General features: G+C 35.0%; 1 protein-coding gene and 1 long non-coding RNA gene across 3 annotated transcripts; both read left to right on the top strand.

Annotated features, from left to right (window-relative positions):
• Nucleotides 1–837: 837 nt before the first annotated feature.
• On the top strand, nucleotides 838–4363 carry LOC112006129 (ankyrin repeat-containing protein BDA1). The gene is made up of 2 exons (XM_024038428.2): nucleotides 838–1729; nucleotides 3424–4363. The coding sequence occupies exons 1-2, from the start codon at nucleotides 1292–1294 to the stop codon at nucleotides 4303–4305; spliced, it is 1320 nt and encodes a 439-aa protein (XP_023894196.2). The 5' UTR covers nucleotides 838–1291; the 3' UTR covers nucleotides 4306–4363.
• A 2413-nt stretch (nucleotides 4364–6776) lies between these two features.
• On the top strand, nucleotides 6777–8877 carry LOC112006123 (uncharacterized). Of its 2 annotated transcripts, XR_010626227.1 has the most exons (3): nucleotides 6777–6988; nucleotides 8160–8227; nucleotides 8553–8877. It is a non-coding gene; the product is annotated as an uncharacterized LOC112006123 (long non-coding RNA). The 2 variants fall into 2 exon arrangements; XR_010626226.1 differs by having other exon boundaries at nucleotides 8160–8877.
• Nucleotides 8878–15730: the final 6853 nt, after the last annotated feature.

Here is a 15730-nt window from a genome sequence, read left to right as displayed (position 1 = left end):
TCCTATAAAATTTTGAAAAGAGTCGTTGACACTTGACAGCATGTATGTAGTTAAATTTTAAAAATAAAAAATAAACAAAGCTTGAAGAGTGGCCAGCCAAACCATTAAAAAATTGATTAAACCCAATAAAACTTAAAAGAAGAGTGGTTGACAGCTTGCATTTAGTAGGTGACAGAATGCAAGTTGTCAATCACCTTCAAAGAGTCCAAAAGAGTCTTAGAGTTCGTTCAAAGGAAAAACGCAAAAGGGAAAAACTGCAGAAACAACAAACGAAAAAAACGCAGAGAAAGAAAAAAAAAAAATACAGAAATAGCAGTCGGCAAAAACGCAAAGAGAGAGAGGGCGAGCGAGACTGAAAAGAAGAATAAGAACAAATAGTGGTGCGATCTCAATGTCTGAGGTTGAAGCTTCATCAATGGCTGAGCTGTAAGTACCCCAAAAAGTTCCGTGACAGTAGTGTTGAAGCAGAGCCTGAAAAGCAACAATGTATGATCCCTCATTGCCACGTCACCAATGTAGAGGTATCTGCACAGTGCACACTTGGGTCACAGGAACAGCGGCATCCTGATCAGCAGCAGCAGCAGCAATAGACACTGAGTATATTGTTGCGCACCATTATTCACATTCATTGCTTTTGGAAGTTCGAATTATTCAAGAAATATGAGATATTTATTTCCATATTGTTTTTGTTTTTGTTTAAGTCTATATTATCATTGTTAAAATTTTCGGTTTATAACTTTATATAATTTTTATTTTATTTTATGTAATTCTTTAGGATATTTCATGCAAGACAGCATGAGCAGTCTTTTATCAACAAAATTTTTTACCTATAAAAAAATAACATGGTTAAAATTAGTGAATACGCACGGGTCTTGATTGCTAATTGGCTGTTTCTATATTTCAAGATAAGTCGGACCCTCATATCTCCCTATCGGTGATGACCCTCATATTTATGCGGGACCATCGATGGGAAATAAGAAACCAATGCTGGTGGTCTCTCTACTCCATTTTCTTCACTCCAGCAAGCTGCTATCAGCCTATAACCATTAATTTCCACTATTTTAGATCATATATTGCACGGAAAAACCTGCCTTACTATGTCAGCCTTCTCCATAATGGGCGAGAGAATTGTTAAGTTGAAGGAGGTTGCCCAACAGGGAAATATTGAAGCCTTTTACGGTTTAATTCAGGAGGATGTAAAACTTTTGGAGGACATCGATGAGCTACCATTTGTTGATACTCCTTTACACGTAGCTGCATCTGCTGGGGCCCAAAACACATCCAATTTGCTATGGAGATGATGAGATTAAAGCCCTCATTTGCCAGGAAGCCAGATCTAAATGGGTATAGCCCCATTCACCTTGCTGTACAAGGAAGGCATACCCAGATGGTGCGTCGGCTTCTACAGGTAGATGGAGACCTTGTCCGTGTAAAAGGAAAGGAGGGTAGAACTCCTTTGCATGATGTTGCTGCTGAAGCAGCAACAGAGCAGCAACTTGATCTATTGTTCAAATTTCTATCAGACTGTCCCAATTCTATTGAAGATGTAACGATTCAAAACCAAACTGCTCTGCATATTGCCCTGGAAAACAACAACTTGGGTGCTTTTAAACTCTTGGTAGGATGGCTCCGAGAAAATAAGTCTGAAAATGCCAGGGAGATACTGAATCGGCAAGATGAGGAAGACAACACTGTGTTGCATATGGCAGTATCCAAAAACCAAACTGAGGCAAGCTCTCTCCTTTCCTCAATTATTTACGTACTAAGAACATTCACATTAATTAATATAAATTTTTTGTCTATTTTAGCATAACTTATTTTTTCTATTTACACCGTCACTTTTTTAAAACATTTGCATCAGTTAATTTATTTTAAAAAATATTTCAATAAAATTTTATTTTTATTAATTTTTTATCATTTTCTCTAATGGACATATTTTTTTTAATTTTAACTTATAATTCAAGTAAACTACCAAAACCGATAGCTTAGTTAGTAGAGCCGCTTATACTAGAGGTCCGATGGCTGAGCAGTCAGAATAGTGGCTCTGATGATCGCCGCTGGATCGATGTCTCCACCCATCGTGCCACTAGCACCGGTAGCCAGGCCGCTGGAATAGTGACTTTGGTGACTACTAGCAGATTAGTGTCTCCGATCATCGTACTACCATCATCGGTGATCGAACTGTCAGAATAATGGCTCCAGGAACCATCGTCGAATCGATGGTGAATGATATAAAATTTTAATTAAAAAAATACTAATCTAAATTAATGAATTTAATATAGATTTTTAATAGAATTCTAAATAAAATTATCAGCTCTGTTTGAAAAAAAAAAAAAAAAAATCAATTTGGTTCTTTTGTAAATAAACTATATTGTAGAGATATTATTAGGATGCTTTTTTTCCACTCACTTTTAACCCTCACCACACGTTTCTCAAAAAAAAAAAAAAAAAACCCTCACCACACACCTGACGGCTCCATCTATCTATTTTTATTTTTTTTTATTTTTTTTCCTTTTTAACAAAATCACATCTTCTTCTCTCTCTTTCCTCTCGTCATGGTCTTTTCTCTTCATTTTTTTTTTTTTACCGTAGCTGTCAAGTTCTTGTTTCGCTCCTCTGATTTGAGTATTTTCGAATGGGTTTATGTTGTGTATTATTTTTTTTTTTTGGTTGCCTGCCACGGTATCCGGGGCTTCGCCCTGACTAATCCGTTGGTCGACCCGGGTCGCACACCTGGCTGTGGTGGGTGAGTCTCCCAACAGGGCATTCTGCATACACAAGTCTCGAACCCGAGACCTTGCTTAAGCGACACAAGCTGCTTACCACTTGAGCCAACCCATGTTGGTATGTTGTGTATTATTTTGAGTTGATTGTTTTTGTTTGATTTTGAGTTGGGTTTGTGATAAGTTTGAGTTGATTTTGGTTTGATTTTCATTGATTTTGGGTTGATTGTGTTTGGATTATGTTGATGTTGTAATGGGTTGTGGTATGGTGGTTGGGTGTGGTGGTGGGTGGATGTTTCCTTCTTCTTAATCTGAAAATCTGAACATTGAAGAGATCAAGAGTAGCTAAGACATGAGAGAGAGAAGGTGAGACGTGAGAGAGAGAGTCTGACCAGGTAAGAGCGGAGAGAGAAAAAAGTTTAAAACAATCAAATAGAAAGCTACAGTAATGGTGTATAATTACACAGTTGCTATAGGACTGAGGTGTAAAACTAAATACATCATGATGTTGTGAATCTGTAAAACTAAATAATTTTTCTATTTTACACTTAGAGAAACACATTTGTGTTGTGAATGTCTATCGTGCAAGTAATAATACATCATGATCATTCTTTTCTTTTCTTTCATTTTTTTTTTTTTTTTTTTTTACTTTAACGAAGAAAAAAAAATTCTAATGCGTTTGTATCACTACAATATGCAGTGCGTGAGGGAGTTACTAAATTGTGGGGTTTTAGAGGGTCATATAGCAAATGGCATGTTGCAAGAACAAGAACAAGTAAACATCGAGATCAGGAATATGCTAAGCTATGCTGAAGCTTTATCTTGTTTATGTCTTCCTAAAGTTATTACTTGTTATGAATATTGCTACATAAGGAGACTCATAGTCTTTTTTTATGAGAGATCAGGAATATTCAGAAAACCTGTCTCAAGTTTTAAGAGATCACAAATATTCAGAGTAATTGACTTTGTTTTTGAGAGATTACGAATATTCAGAAAAACTATTGTTGAACGGGCGAGAATATCAAACGACGACCGCAATGCGCTTTTAGTGGTTGCTGCACTGCTTATAACAATCACCTATCAAGTAGTACTCAGCCCTCCTGGGGGACTTTGGCAAGATACCAAGTATTTTGGAGAAACTAGCACTAGCAGTAATGCCAAAGCACCAGTCGACAAAATTAGTAATGAAAATATTAGAGGACGTATTGAACACTACGCAGGGACAGCCATTGCCCAACAAACTTATGGCAATTTTGAGAACGTTGCAACGATAAATTATATCACATTTACGCTCTCAGCCATAATCACTTTTCTCCTCCTTCCAAGCGGGTACATTAGTGCGCTGTTCAAGATGGCTCTAGTCCAATTGTGGGTCTCCTATTATTATTCATTGGCAGTCATATGCGAATCTGGGTTGGTTTTGCGTTACTGTATTATTAGTACCGGGCTTTGTTTTGTTTTGGTCCTCTTTGCATTCTTTGGCAGACAATTCTGTGGCGTCAGAATAAAATCCCTGAATCTTGACTGGATCTTCTATATAGTTTATGCGTATGTAATGTGGTGGATCATAAACTTCATCTAATTTGTACCCTAATATCTAATTTCTTTGACATAATAATATGATTAATTAAATTGTTTAATTTTATGTGTCTTTTTTCTTTGGATCGGATTTTATGTGACTATTTGTGCATGAATTAATTAATTGTACATTAATATATTATAGTCCATAAAATGCATTGTATGCGATTTACTTATCGAATATCTAAATTACAAATTCTTTGTAAACTCAAAATCCTAGTCCGTAGTCAATGATAAAATTGACATTTTTATATGTGAAGCCTATAACGTACGTATCGACTAAGATGTTTTATCTTGATCATAAAAGTGGAGACTTCTATAAATAAAATAGCAATTTACAATCATTGTGGATATTTTTATGGAGGGGTTGACTGTTTTTATAATAGAGTCTTGAGATTTGATTTAATTAATAAAACCTAAAATGTAATTAAATTTCCATAGTGGCGCTAAATATAATTGATGGTACTTTTGGGCCTATCAAGAGTTGACAAGAGGCTCAAAGCCCATTGGAACTAGAGTTTATTATATCATTGGTCCCATCTCAAGCCAAAAAAGAAATAACTGCTAAGTCATTTTTTGGAAAAAAAAAAAAAAAATTTTTTAAAGGAAAAAGCCACTAAGTCATTGATGATGTCAAAAATCGTTAGTAAGTCACACAATCCTCACGCGCTCGAGATAACACTTGCAAAACAAAAACAAAAAATAACTTGTGGAGAGTACCGATGTGGTAGTAGCCAAATACCCTTCGAATGTCAAGTTAGAGAACTTTCACAACTCTAGAGTGCCAAAGTTGAGATAAATTATGCGTACATTAGTTTGTGAGAGTTTTTGGGGTTTTTATAGTAGATAGGGTTGACATACGTTCATTGGCATTGAGGGCTTTTCCTTGTAGAGAAGATCTTCATTAATGCGCGTATCTTGCAGGATTCTTTCCTTGTAGGGGTCCCCTTAATTTGGGTTATGCATGGGGTGCAAGATGTTTCCTTATACATTCATGCGTGGAGGCCAAGCAAGGCCACATCAGACCCATCAAAGGTTGACTTAACCCCTTCAGCTTCCTTCTGTCAGCTTCTCCTCCCGTCTATGCAATCTGGTTGCCTCATTCAAGCGTCGTTGATATCGAAGCGCACCCATCGGTTTTGAGTTGGAACCGTCAGCTTTATGGTGCTGTCATTTATGAATGCACAAGCAAGGTCGTTAGGTTCCTTAGGCTATTAGCTTCGCCTCATGTGAACAAGTTTAAATCTTTCAGAATTATCCTTATCATCATTTTTTGAACTTATGTATGTTTTTCTAAAAAAGTGAAATTTTTTTCTCAAACAACTAACAGAAAAGAAAAACAATTGTTTTACTAAACCAAGAAGAAGTATTGTTCTCCTTCAAGTTTTTTGACAAAGAGCCCACACTCTAGGGTTCCTGTGGGAATGAAATGAAGATCTAAGGTATTCTCATGAATCTCAATTTTGTTTTGAATTTCAATGCAGCAAGGTATGTTGTTCAAACTGTTATCTGAGATTCAAAGTTCAAATGATTATCCTGCATATTAGAAGTAGATCATATTGTCTTCTATTTTTTGGTTTTGTATGTAATACAAACCCGTTTTCCAACAATTGGCACAAAGCCTACTTCTATATCATACTTAAATAAAATGTTTGAGTTATAGATCTATAGAAAAGTTTTTTTCTTGAAGTTTAAATTTTCCATAGTAAATTTTTAGCATAATTATAATTTTGATCATGTTGTATGATATGGATACATTTTGGGTTTTTTATTCAATTTATAGATTGATATATAACATGTCTTTATTTGTTTTATTTAAAATTCAAGCATGAAATATGTAAATTAGTTGCTATTTTGTATGCTTGATGATGAACATGTTCTTAATTGTTTTTTTATTTTTTATTTTTATTTATTTTATGTAATCTTGCTTGTAAAGAATATGCTTGTTTGACATTTGATTTTAGTATTTGATTGTTTTCAAAAGATGTTTTGATGTGAAATCAATTTTAGAATTGTAACATCCCGACCCAACATTATAGTTAACCTATGTGTTCGAGTGGTTAATTATTATTTTGAGTCACTTACTTTCTAAAATTAATATAAGAGTATTTAATAAGCATATTATTATATAATGCCATTGAATAAGAATTGTAAAGATTATGAATAATTGAACGGCTAATTGTATTATGAATATATACTAAGTATTTACAAAACTATATTAAGTGGTTTAAGTTATTAGATACATAGTTGGTGTTTTAATTAGGTATGATGCATAACATGTTATAGCATGGTTAAGGTTATAAGTAGGTAGTCAAAGGAAGGATATAGTTGTAATTCCACTTACACATGCAACCAAGTGAAATTCAACACATGTAAAGCCAAAGTGTCATGCATGTTGACACATGTTATCCTCTTAAACTCCAAAGACCAACACCTAGCCGGCCATGCAACAAACAAGTTCACCTCATTATTCTTTCCACTCTCTCAAAGAAACTAGAACAATCAAGAAACTCTCTCCCTCTCATACCCATGGGTCCAACATCAAAAGAAAGAAAAACTCTCATCTCTCCTCTCCCTCTCACATCTTTGAGTCCAGCAGCAACAAGGAAGTTTCTCTCAATTCTTCTCAAGCTCAACTTATAGCTAGAGTGATTCTAGCTCTATCACTCCATGAACCTGTGTCTAGGGTAAAGGGAAAATCTAACTCTTTTAAGCCTATTGTCCATTTAAAATTAAGTGATGATTTTATGAATTTGTATATAGGTGTGTTGGATTCTAGAGACTGTTGATTGCCCGAATATGAATTGAGTCATTGTTTATGCTTGCATGTGCTCCTAGATGATAGACTAAGATAAAATCTATTATGGGTAAGTGCTAAAATGAGTAAAATAGCTAGATAAATTTATGAATTGCTAATTGAGGTGCTAAATGTGTAGTTGATTCAATAATTGAAGTTGTTGAGAGTCAGTTAATAGGCACTCCATGAACTTGTTAAGAGTTGCACTCATTGGTTAACTTGTTTCGTCATTATAAATCCTGTATTTTTCTAGGATAGCTATGGGTAAAAGGTTTGTTGGAGATTATTATATAATATGTCTAGCATGTGTGTATTAAATTTCATATGGAAATACCATCATTTGATATTTGTTTTTGAATTTACATGAAAATGTTGCAAAACTGTCACTGTGACAAATTCTGTGTTCAAACATAATAAATTACGCAATAAATTATATTCTGAGAATTTGGATACTAGGGATAGTTCCTATGAAGGCTAAGACACTTGTCGTTGTTATTGAATTGGTCTCACTGTAATTGGATCATTACAAAAATAATAGTGCAGTTTGTAATTTAATTGAAATTCTGTTAGGACAGCTTTGAGCATGTTGTCTTGTATTATTTTTAATAAATCATGGTTTTAGGCTTTGACTCTGAAATTGATCTGAAATTTACTAGACACCCAGAGGAGTGGCTCTGTAAAGTTTCATGAAAATTGGTTGTGTTTGTATAGCCCATTTGTATTTTATAAATGAGGCATATGCTGCTAAAATGAGCAGTGAACAGTATATGATATACCTGACTTTGAGGATTTAATTCTAAAGTTAGGGTGAATGTTTTGAGCTATAAATTAGTATGCTCATCTTTTGGTATGTCTAGATCATAGATAAATTTTTTATGCCTTGATTTCTCTATATTTTCGTACATAATGTGTTTGATGAATGTATTTTGTATTTGGGGAACCTTTTAAGATGGGAATTAAGATTTTATTGAGTTTGAGAGTTAGGTTGTGATTGATGTATAAGTTTATATATTTAGGAAGAGTTATTACTTGTTAGTAATAAGTTTTGGTCTTTCATTTAGGTGACTAAAACGAGAACGTGGAAACTTGAGTTCCTCTTATACAAATCTCTAGCGTCTTCTGTTTTCAGGTAAGGGATGTGTTACTTATGCGTTTGATAAGTTTAAGGACTGTTTAGAAAATTTATTATGCATTAAAACTTTTTAATTAGAGATATTACATATAAGCATGATTTAAGAAAAGATATATGTTCATGAGTTGTTTAATCTTATATATATATATATATATGATAATTTTAGCATATTGATGCTATTACATATATCACAAATATAATATTTAAGAATGAAGTGGATATGCTACTATTATGAAGTATTTATGTAAAAGCATAATTATCAGAAAATATAGTTTTCGTTATTCCATTGTTATGATCTAAACTCAGCCAATATGGGTTATAGTACTAGTATTTCCATGAAGATTTTGATTGGCTGTTATAAGTGGTGAAGACTCTGCCGTACACGCCCTCGTTGGGAACAACCAACTTGTGGAGGATGCCAACTAACCCCCAGGGTTGATGATATGATCACGTCGAAAGGGGTGATACTTTCTGATATGATCTTGGGATTTCCTAGCATGTTGGGGAATGTTGGATGCCTAGCGGAAGCCTCCCAAAGTTGTGACAGACTTACAATTGGACTGACTAATATGTATTATAAATGAGCTATTAAGCTATTTGGAAATAGTAAGAAAAGTATGTTGAATGTATTATAAGTTCTATAGAAAGTTTATGATAAAGTATTTTATAGTCTATTTAAAGACAAGGTTAAGTTCATAAGATATTTTAAGAATAGTATGAAGACTATTTATCAAAGCGGGTATATCCATAAAATATTTGTTTTACATGCAGTCTTATTAGATGCCCATGGAGCTTAAAACCTTACTGGGCTTCGTAGCTCATCCTATTATATTTCAATGCACAAGTTCTTTCTTGAAAGTAGCGAGAGTATTAGAGGTGGCAAGGAAATCTGTGATTCTCGTTTGTTAGAATGTATAGTTCTTGTTGTATAGTAGTTTAGATCTTTTGTTGTATAGGAGGAATCAAGATATACTTGATCCTTTTGAGCACTGATGTAATTCAGAACTGTTAGGACATATGTGATCCAATGATATAAACATATGTTACTATTTTATGTAATTGGCTAATCCTTTGACAAAACACACTTTACTTGTAATTGGATAAATCTAGGATGTGTTTAATGCTTCAAGAAACAAGGTTTCAAGTTCAAGTGTTAAACCATGAAAGTCTGTCCAAAAATCAAGTCAGAAAGTGTAGGATTTTAAAGCTTTGTAGCTAGCTCGATAGCTAGCATCTATCGAGGTTTAAAGAGAGCTGTTTCGGCCTGAGGCTCGACAGCTACCTGACAGATAGGGTATCTGTCGAGATTTATGAAGTTCAAATTTTCAGTTCAGATTTTCATCCAATCTATGAATGTATGTTTGGGCTTTATTTTCTCACAACCCTAAACATATATAAGGATTATTTTAAAGGCCGTAAAAGGTGACACAAGTTGCACAAGAGCACAATTCCATAAGTGTGAAGAAGAGTGTGACCAGAAACCTAGTTTGCCTTAGTTTTTGAAGAAGCTGTTGTGTTTGTACACTATAGAGTTTTGTGACCAAGCAACTTCATGATCTTTATCGTGTGATGAACAGAAGAACTTTGCAGCCAACATCCTTCTCTAATTGGTGAACAAGTCATGTATTGGGATCCACGTAATTGATTAGTCACATACTAAGAGCTGTGTATTGAAAATGAGAAATTGTCACTACAAAACGAGTCCAATTAGGTATTGGGGTAAGGGTTCAACTGTAGGTTGGTATAAGGTACTGGGATTCCTTTACTTGTAACCGCTTGTTTTGATAATAGTGGATTTTCGAGAGTGGTGACCTTAAAATCACTCGATGGGGTTTTTGCCGTGTAGGTTTTCCCCATTCGTAAACAAATAGCCATGTCAATTTATTTTCCGTTACATACTTTAGTTAATTGGTGATTTGTTTATGCTACCACGCGCTTTGCATATTAATTAACTTAATTAATTCACTTGGCTAAATTAATTGGTTAATTTATCACAAGGGATCAATACATTCTTGGCCTGTCAAGTGATACCAAAGCAGGCACACTCTGATTAGGTTTTAATCTTTGCTATGTGATCCATTGACCCTTGTTGTCATGGCTGCAACCGGCTTGAAGAGATCTTTGTTTTCAAATACATCTTGTTTTTTTTAATCTCTACTTGTTTGAGTGTATCAGAAAATGCAAGTCTAAAAGTTATTTGAATTCTATTATGATGACTATTGGAAAAGAATCTTAGATTGACAAAGAAAAAAACTAGATTGTCTCAGAATGAAAATGTGCAAAGGAGTTCATCTGAGAAGAGTGAAAGTTAAAGGTTTAGTTCATAAAAGGCAGATGGAGAAAACACCATTCCCACTGATCTGTCATTAAGCACGAAGTGTGCTTCATGATAAAGTCCACATTTAAGGTTATGGACACGTGTTTGTGGTACCTTGATAGCGGTTGCTCAAGGCACATGACTGGAAACCGATTTCTTTTCAAGGTTTTCGAGTCTAAGAAAGGTGGTAATGTCACTTTTGGTGATGGGAGCAAGTCACGAATTAAAGGAAAGGGAATCATATCTCTACCTGGACCACCACACATTGCAAATATTCTATATGTAAAAGGTCTAAGAGTGAACCTATTGAGCGTAAGTCAGATATGTGATCAAGACTTCGTGGTACTATTTTCAAAGGGAAAATGCCTTGTCATGGACGAGTTTGGAAAGAAGCTCATAAGTGGTGTGCGCATTCTAGACAATTGTTATGGCTTAGTTCTTGATGCTGATATTGTATGCAATAGCATTCGTTTACCAAAGGAAGATCTATGGCACCAAAGGATGGGATATGCTAGTTACAAACATCTTTCAATTGTATCTAAGCATAAGTCAGTTTTGGGGATACCAAAGCTTAGTAAAGTGAGCAATGTGGTGTGTAGACCATGTCAGCTTAGGAAATAGACAAAAGCTAAACATCCGGGCACTCAGATATCTGCTACATACAAACCATTGGAACTACTACATCTTGATCTTATGGGTCCAACCAGAATCGAGTCTCTTGGTGGAAAGAGATACATCATGGTTATGGTGGACAACTTCACTAGGTACACTTAGGTCATTCTCCTATGATCCAAGTCTGATGATCCTGAGCACATTGAAGGTTTGTGCACAAGATTGTAGAATGAAAAGAGCCTGAAGATTGATTAAATTCAAAGTGATCATGGTAAAGAATTCGAGAACTCATATATGGAGTCCTTTTGTACAAGATTAGGTATATCTCAAGAATTCTCTGCTCCTATTACTCCTCAGTAGAATGGTGTAGTAGAAAGAAAGAACAGGGTTATTTAAGAGATGGCTAGAGCCATGTTGCATAACAAGGATGTGGCTAGAAACTTGTGGAGAGAAGCTGTCAACACTGCTTGTCATACAGTTAATATGGTGTATTTTAGACCCGGTACCAAGAAGACTCCATATGAGTTAAGGGAAGGAAGTCAAATGTTAAATATTTCAGAATCTTTTGAAGTACTTGTTTCATTCTCAAGAATAGAGAGAATATGGGAAAATTTGACTCCCGATGTGATGAAGGAATATTCCTGGGATACTCTTCTACAAGCAAGGCTTATCGGGTATACAACAAAAGAACCATGAAGCTAATGGATAGTGAATGTTGTTATTGATGAATCTTTAAATTCTGATTATAAGAAATTTAGTGACGAAATCCCCAAAGAGATTCTTCCTCCTGAGCCCAGGGAAGTTCAAGAAATTGTTGAACAAGAGCCTGCATCTCCTATTACTCCAAATACTCTAAGTGTTGTAGAAGATTCAGCAGACTTATCTACTTCACCTGATTTTGAAACTCATGAAGAAAAAGGACCTTCTTCCAGGATCAAATTGAACCATCCTCCTAAAGTTATTGTGTGAAACATGAATGAACTTACACTAAGGAAGCATACAGTTGATAAATGTGTTGCTAACTTTGTGTCTTATTCTTGTTACTTGTTGCAGATTGAACCCACTAAAGTTGAGGAAGCTCTTCCAGATGAAAGCTGGGTTGAAGCTATGCATGATGATCTGCTTCAGTTTTAGAGGAATGATGTCTAGACTTTGGTACCTAGACCGGAGAGTGAGCACATCATCAGCACAAAGTGGATATTCTGCAATAAAACTGATGAGGAGGGTAATGTGATCTGCAACAAGGCCTATCTTGTAGCTCAAGGATACTCAAAAATGGAAGGAGTAGACTATGATGAGACATTTGCTTTGGTAGCCCATATGGAGTCTATCAGAATTCTCCTAGCTCTGGCACGTCACTTGAGGTTCAAGCTCTATCAAATGGACGTGAAGATTGCATTCTTGAATGGGCTATTTAAAGAAGATGTCTATGTGGCTCAACCAAAAGGTTTCATTGATCCACACTTTTCGGATCATGTGTTGTACCTCAAGAAGACACTTTATGGGTTAAAGCAAGCCCCTAGAGCTTATCTTAGTATAGTGTGACCTATAAATAGTACCAAAAAGTATAATAGACCCATAAATAGTAGCAAAAATAAGCTGAATAGTAAAATAAATTGGCAAAATTAATCATGCCAAATGGACACTAGATAGATATGTTGTGAAATGATTTGATTAAATTAAGCATATTAAAGATCAAGTGTTTATGTGAAGATGTCCCCACCAATATCTATGCAATCAAGCATTGATATGGAGTTAGTCAAGAATTGAGTTTTCACACGAAAGAGATCATTGATATGGAGTTAGTCAAGAACTGAGTTTTCACACGGAAGATATCATGTTATTAAAGAGTCTAACTAGATTAGAGCTATGCTCAAATAGCTAGTGTCAATAAGTCCTACTGCAAGTAGCAACTTTGGATTGGATATATTCCCTGTTGTAACTTCAGTTTTGTAAAATATACTAAAATAGATACGGAAGCAGAAGTATAAAATAGTGTTAGGACATATGTAGAACTTGTTATGAACATATGTCATTTAGAATTGACTAATCTTTTGACAAAATGCACTTTACTTGTAATTGGGTAGATCTAGAATGTGTTTAATACTTCAAGGAACAAGAGTTCAAGTCCAAGTATTGAAGCCATGCAAATTTGTCCAAGAATTAAGTGAAGAAGTGATGTTCATTAAATCTCGACAGATAGCTTGATAGATGTATCTATCAAGATTTAATATTTGAAGCTCAACAGATAGCTCGATAGATGTATCTATCAAGATTTACGAAATTCATATTTTCAGATCTGTTTTTCACGCATATCCAAGCTATTTGTGTAGGATTTCTTTTCTCACAACCTTGGACATATATAAGGATTATTTTAAGGGCCGTCAAACGTGATGAAAAAGTTGTTGCACTTGTTGTTACATGCATATTGTGACCGGAGACAATTTGCCCTAGTTCATCTTTCTCTCGAAGAAGTTGTTGCATTTGTACGCCGTAGGGTTTTGTAACCAATGAGCTTCTTGATCTTCATCATCTAGATGAACTGAAGAATTTTGAAGCCAACATCTTTCTCAAGTTGGTGTGTTAGTCACGTACTAGGATTTATGCATCGATTGGTTAGTCACATACTTGGAGCCATGCATTGAAAGGAGAGATTGTCACTACATTATAAGTCCTGTTAGGTTCTAAAGATTTAGGAATTTATGTATTTAGAACTCTAATTTGTATTGTTGGCAAACCATGATCAAAACAGGTTGTTTAGTCTTGTTTAGGCTTGCTCAAAGTATGTTTATTTGTAAAACTAGAATCGAGTGAGTGCAGATTTATTGGACTAAATCTGTAAGGCTCGATCGATCGAAAATTAGACTCGATCGATCGAACCACGTACAGATTTATTTTTCTGCAGAGTTCCAGTTCAGCCCAAACTCTATTTAAACGTCTTGGGGTTCAAGTAAAACACTTCTATATATAAGGAAAACCCTAGAACGTTTTTGGGACTTGGGAGAGAGAGATTAGAGTGCCTCTTGTGCCTCCTTTTATTTTTAGGGTTTTGTACCAAAACCTCTCTAAGTCTTTGTTGCTCATATTTGCTGTTTATGTGAATCTCTTGTGAGATCTTAGAGGAGCTTTCCTTCACATAAACTTAGGGTTTTCAAGGTAGAGATATTTTCTACATCTTGATGATCAACAAGGTTGCTACCATTGGAAATTAAAAGAAAAGCAAGCGGGGAGCTTGTAGCTGATTGAGGAATTCAAGAAAGAAGTAGTCCGTGGATTCGGAGCCTGCGCGTGGTCGTGTCAGGAAGTTCTACTGGTGGGTAGCATTAGGAAGTCGAGCGGGGAGCTTGTAGTCCTTTTGTACGAACTTCAATTCTTTCATAGTGAATTCAGGTTAGCCTTGAGGATCGGTGGGTCAAATCCTCCCCAGGTTTTTACCGTGTGGTTTCCTGGGTGATCATATCTTGTGTTATTTATTTTCCGCTGCTTTATATTCTTGATATGATTGTTTGGATTGTTTTAACCTAGAATTGCTTAATTTGACTAAGTAACAACTTGGCTAATTAATCTAGGCTACGCAATCTGTGTGTTTAAGGGGTCTAAATTTCCATCAAGTGGTATCAGAGCGGGTAGCTCTTCTTGTTTTAGATCTTTTGATCTAAGAGCTGATCCTTGACCCCTGTTATCATGGATAATTTGAAGTGTCTTTCTGCTCATACTTCTGCTGATTTTATTGATGCCTGTGATGTTTTGAATAAAAAGGACACTATTGTTTCTGTTGATTTTTTTGATGCTTTTGAAACTCTTCGTAAGGAATTATCTAAATCTTTGAAAATTTCTAAGAAATTTAAAGAAGAGTTAAAATTGGCTAATCTTGAAAAAGAGGATTTGATTGTGAGATTAGATGAGTCTAATAAAAAGAATGAATTTTTGAGAAATCAAATTTCCTCTCAAGATGAGAAGATGAAAAGTTTGGAACAAAAGTTAGCTGAGGCTGAAGCTAAATTGGAAAATTTGTCTAATACCAAACTTGTTGATGATAACAGAAGTGTTTCTGTTTCTCTTAAGCCTAAAACTGAAAAAGTTTATATCCCTCCTTTTAAGAGGAATAATAAAGAAAAGGCTTATTTTGCTAGGTTAGACAAAGGTAAAAGTTCTGATGTTGACGCTGAAGTTTCTAAACCTAAGTCTAAACCTACTGTTAGAGAGCATAATAAATCTGTTTTTATGCCTACCTGTCACCGTTGTGGTGTTGTTGGTCATATTAGACCAAACTGTTCTTTGTTGAGGCAAAAACCAAAATCTGAGACTAGATTTGCTGTTAGGAATACTGATGTTCCTAAATTTGTTCCTGTTTGTCACTTTTGTGGTGTTCATGGTCACATTCGTCCTAATTGTCATAAATTGAAATTTAAGCATTCTGTGTTTCAATCTAGGATATGTGATGATATTTCTCCTGCCATAAGTCCATATAAATTGTTTCATACTTTTTTGAAAAATTTGAGCTTGTTGGCTAGTGAAAGGAATTTGCAGGATTTTAGTCTCTCTCAGAAGATTGGTATAATCCCTCAAAT

This window comes from Quercus suber, unplaced genomic scaffold (genome assembly GCF_002906115.3).
Source record: "Quercus suber isolate HL8 unplaced genomic scaffold, Cork oak 2.0 scaffold_715, whole genome shotgun sequence".
Classification (NCBI taxonomy): Eukaryota; Viridiplantae; Streptophyta; class Magnoliopsida; order Fagales; family Fagaceae; genus Quercus; species Quercus suber.
This window is presented reverse-complemented; position numbering and strand designations above follow the sequence as displayed.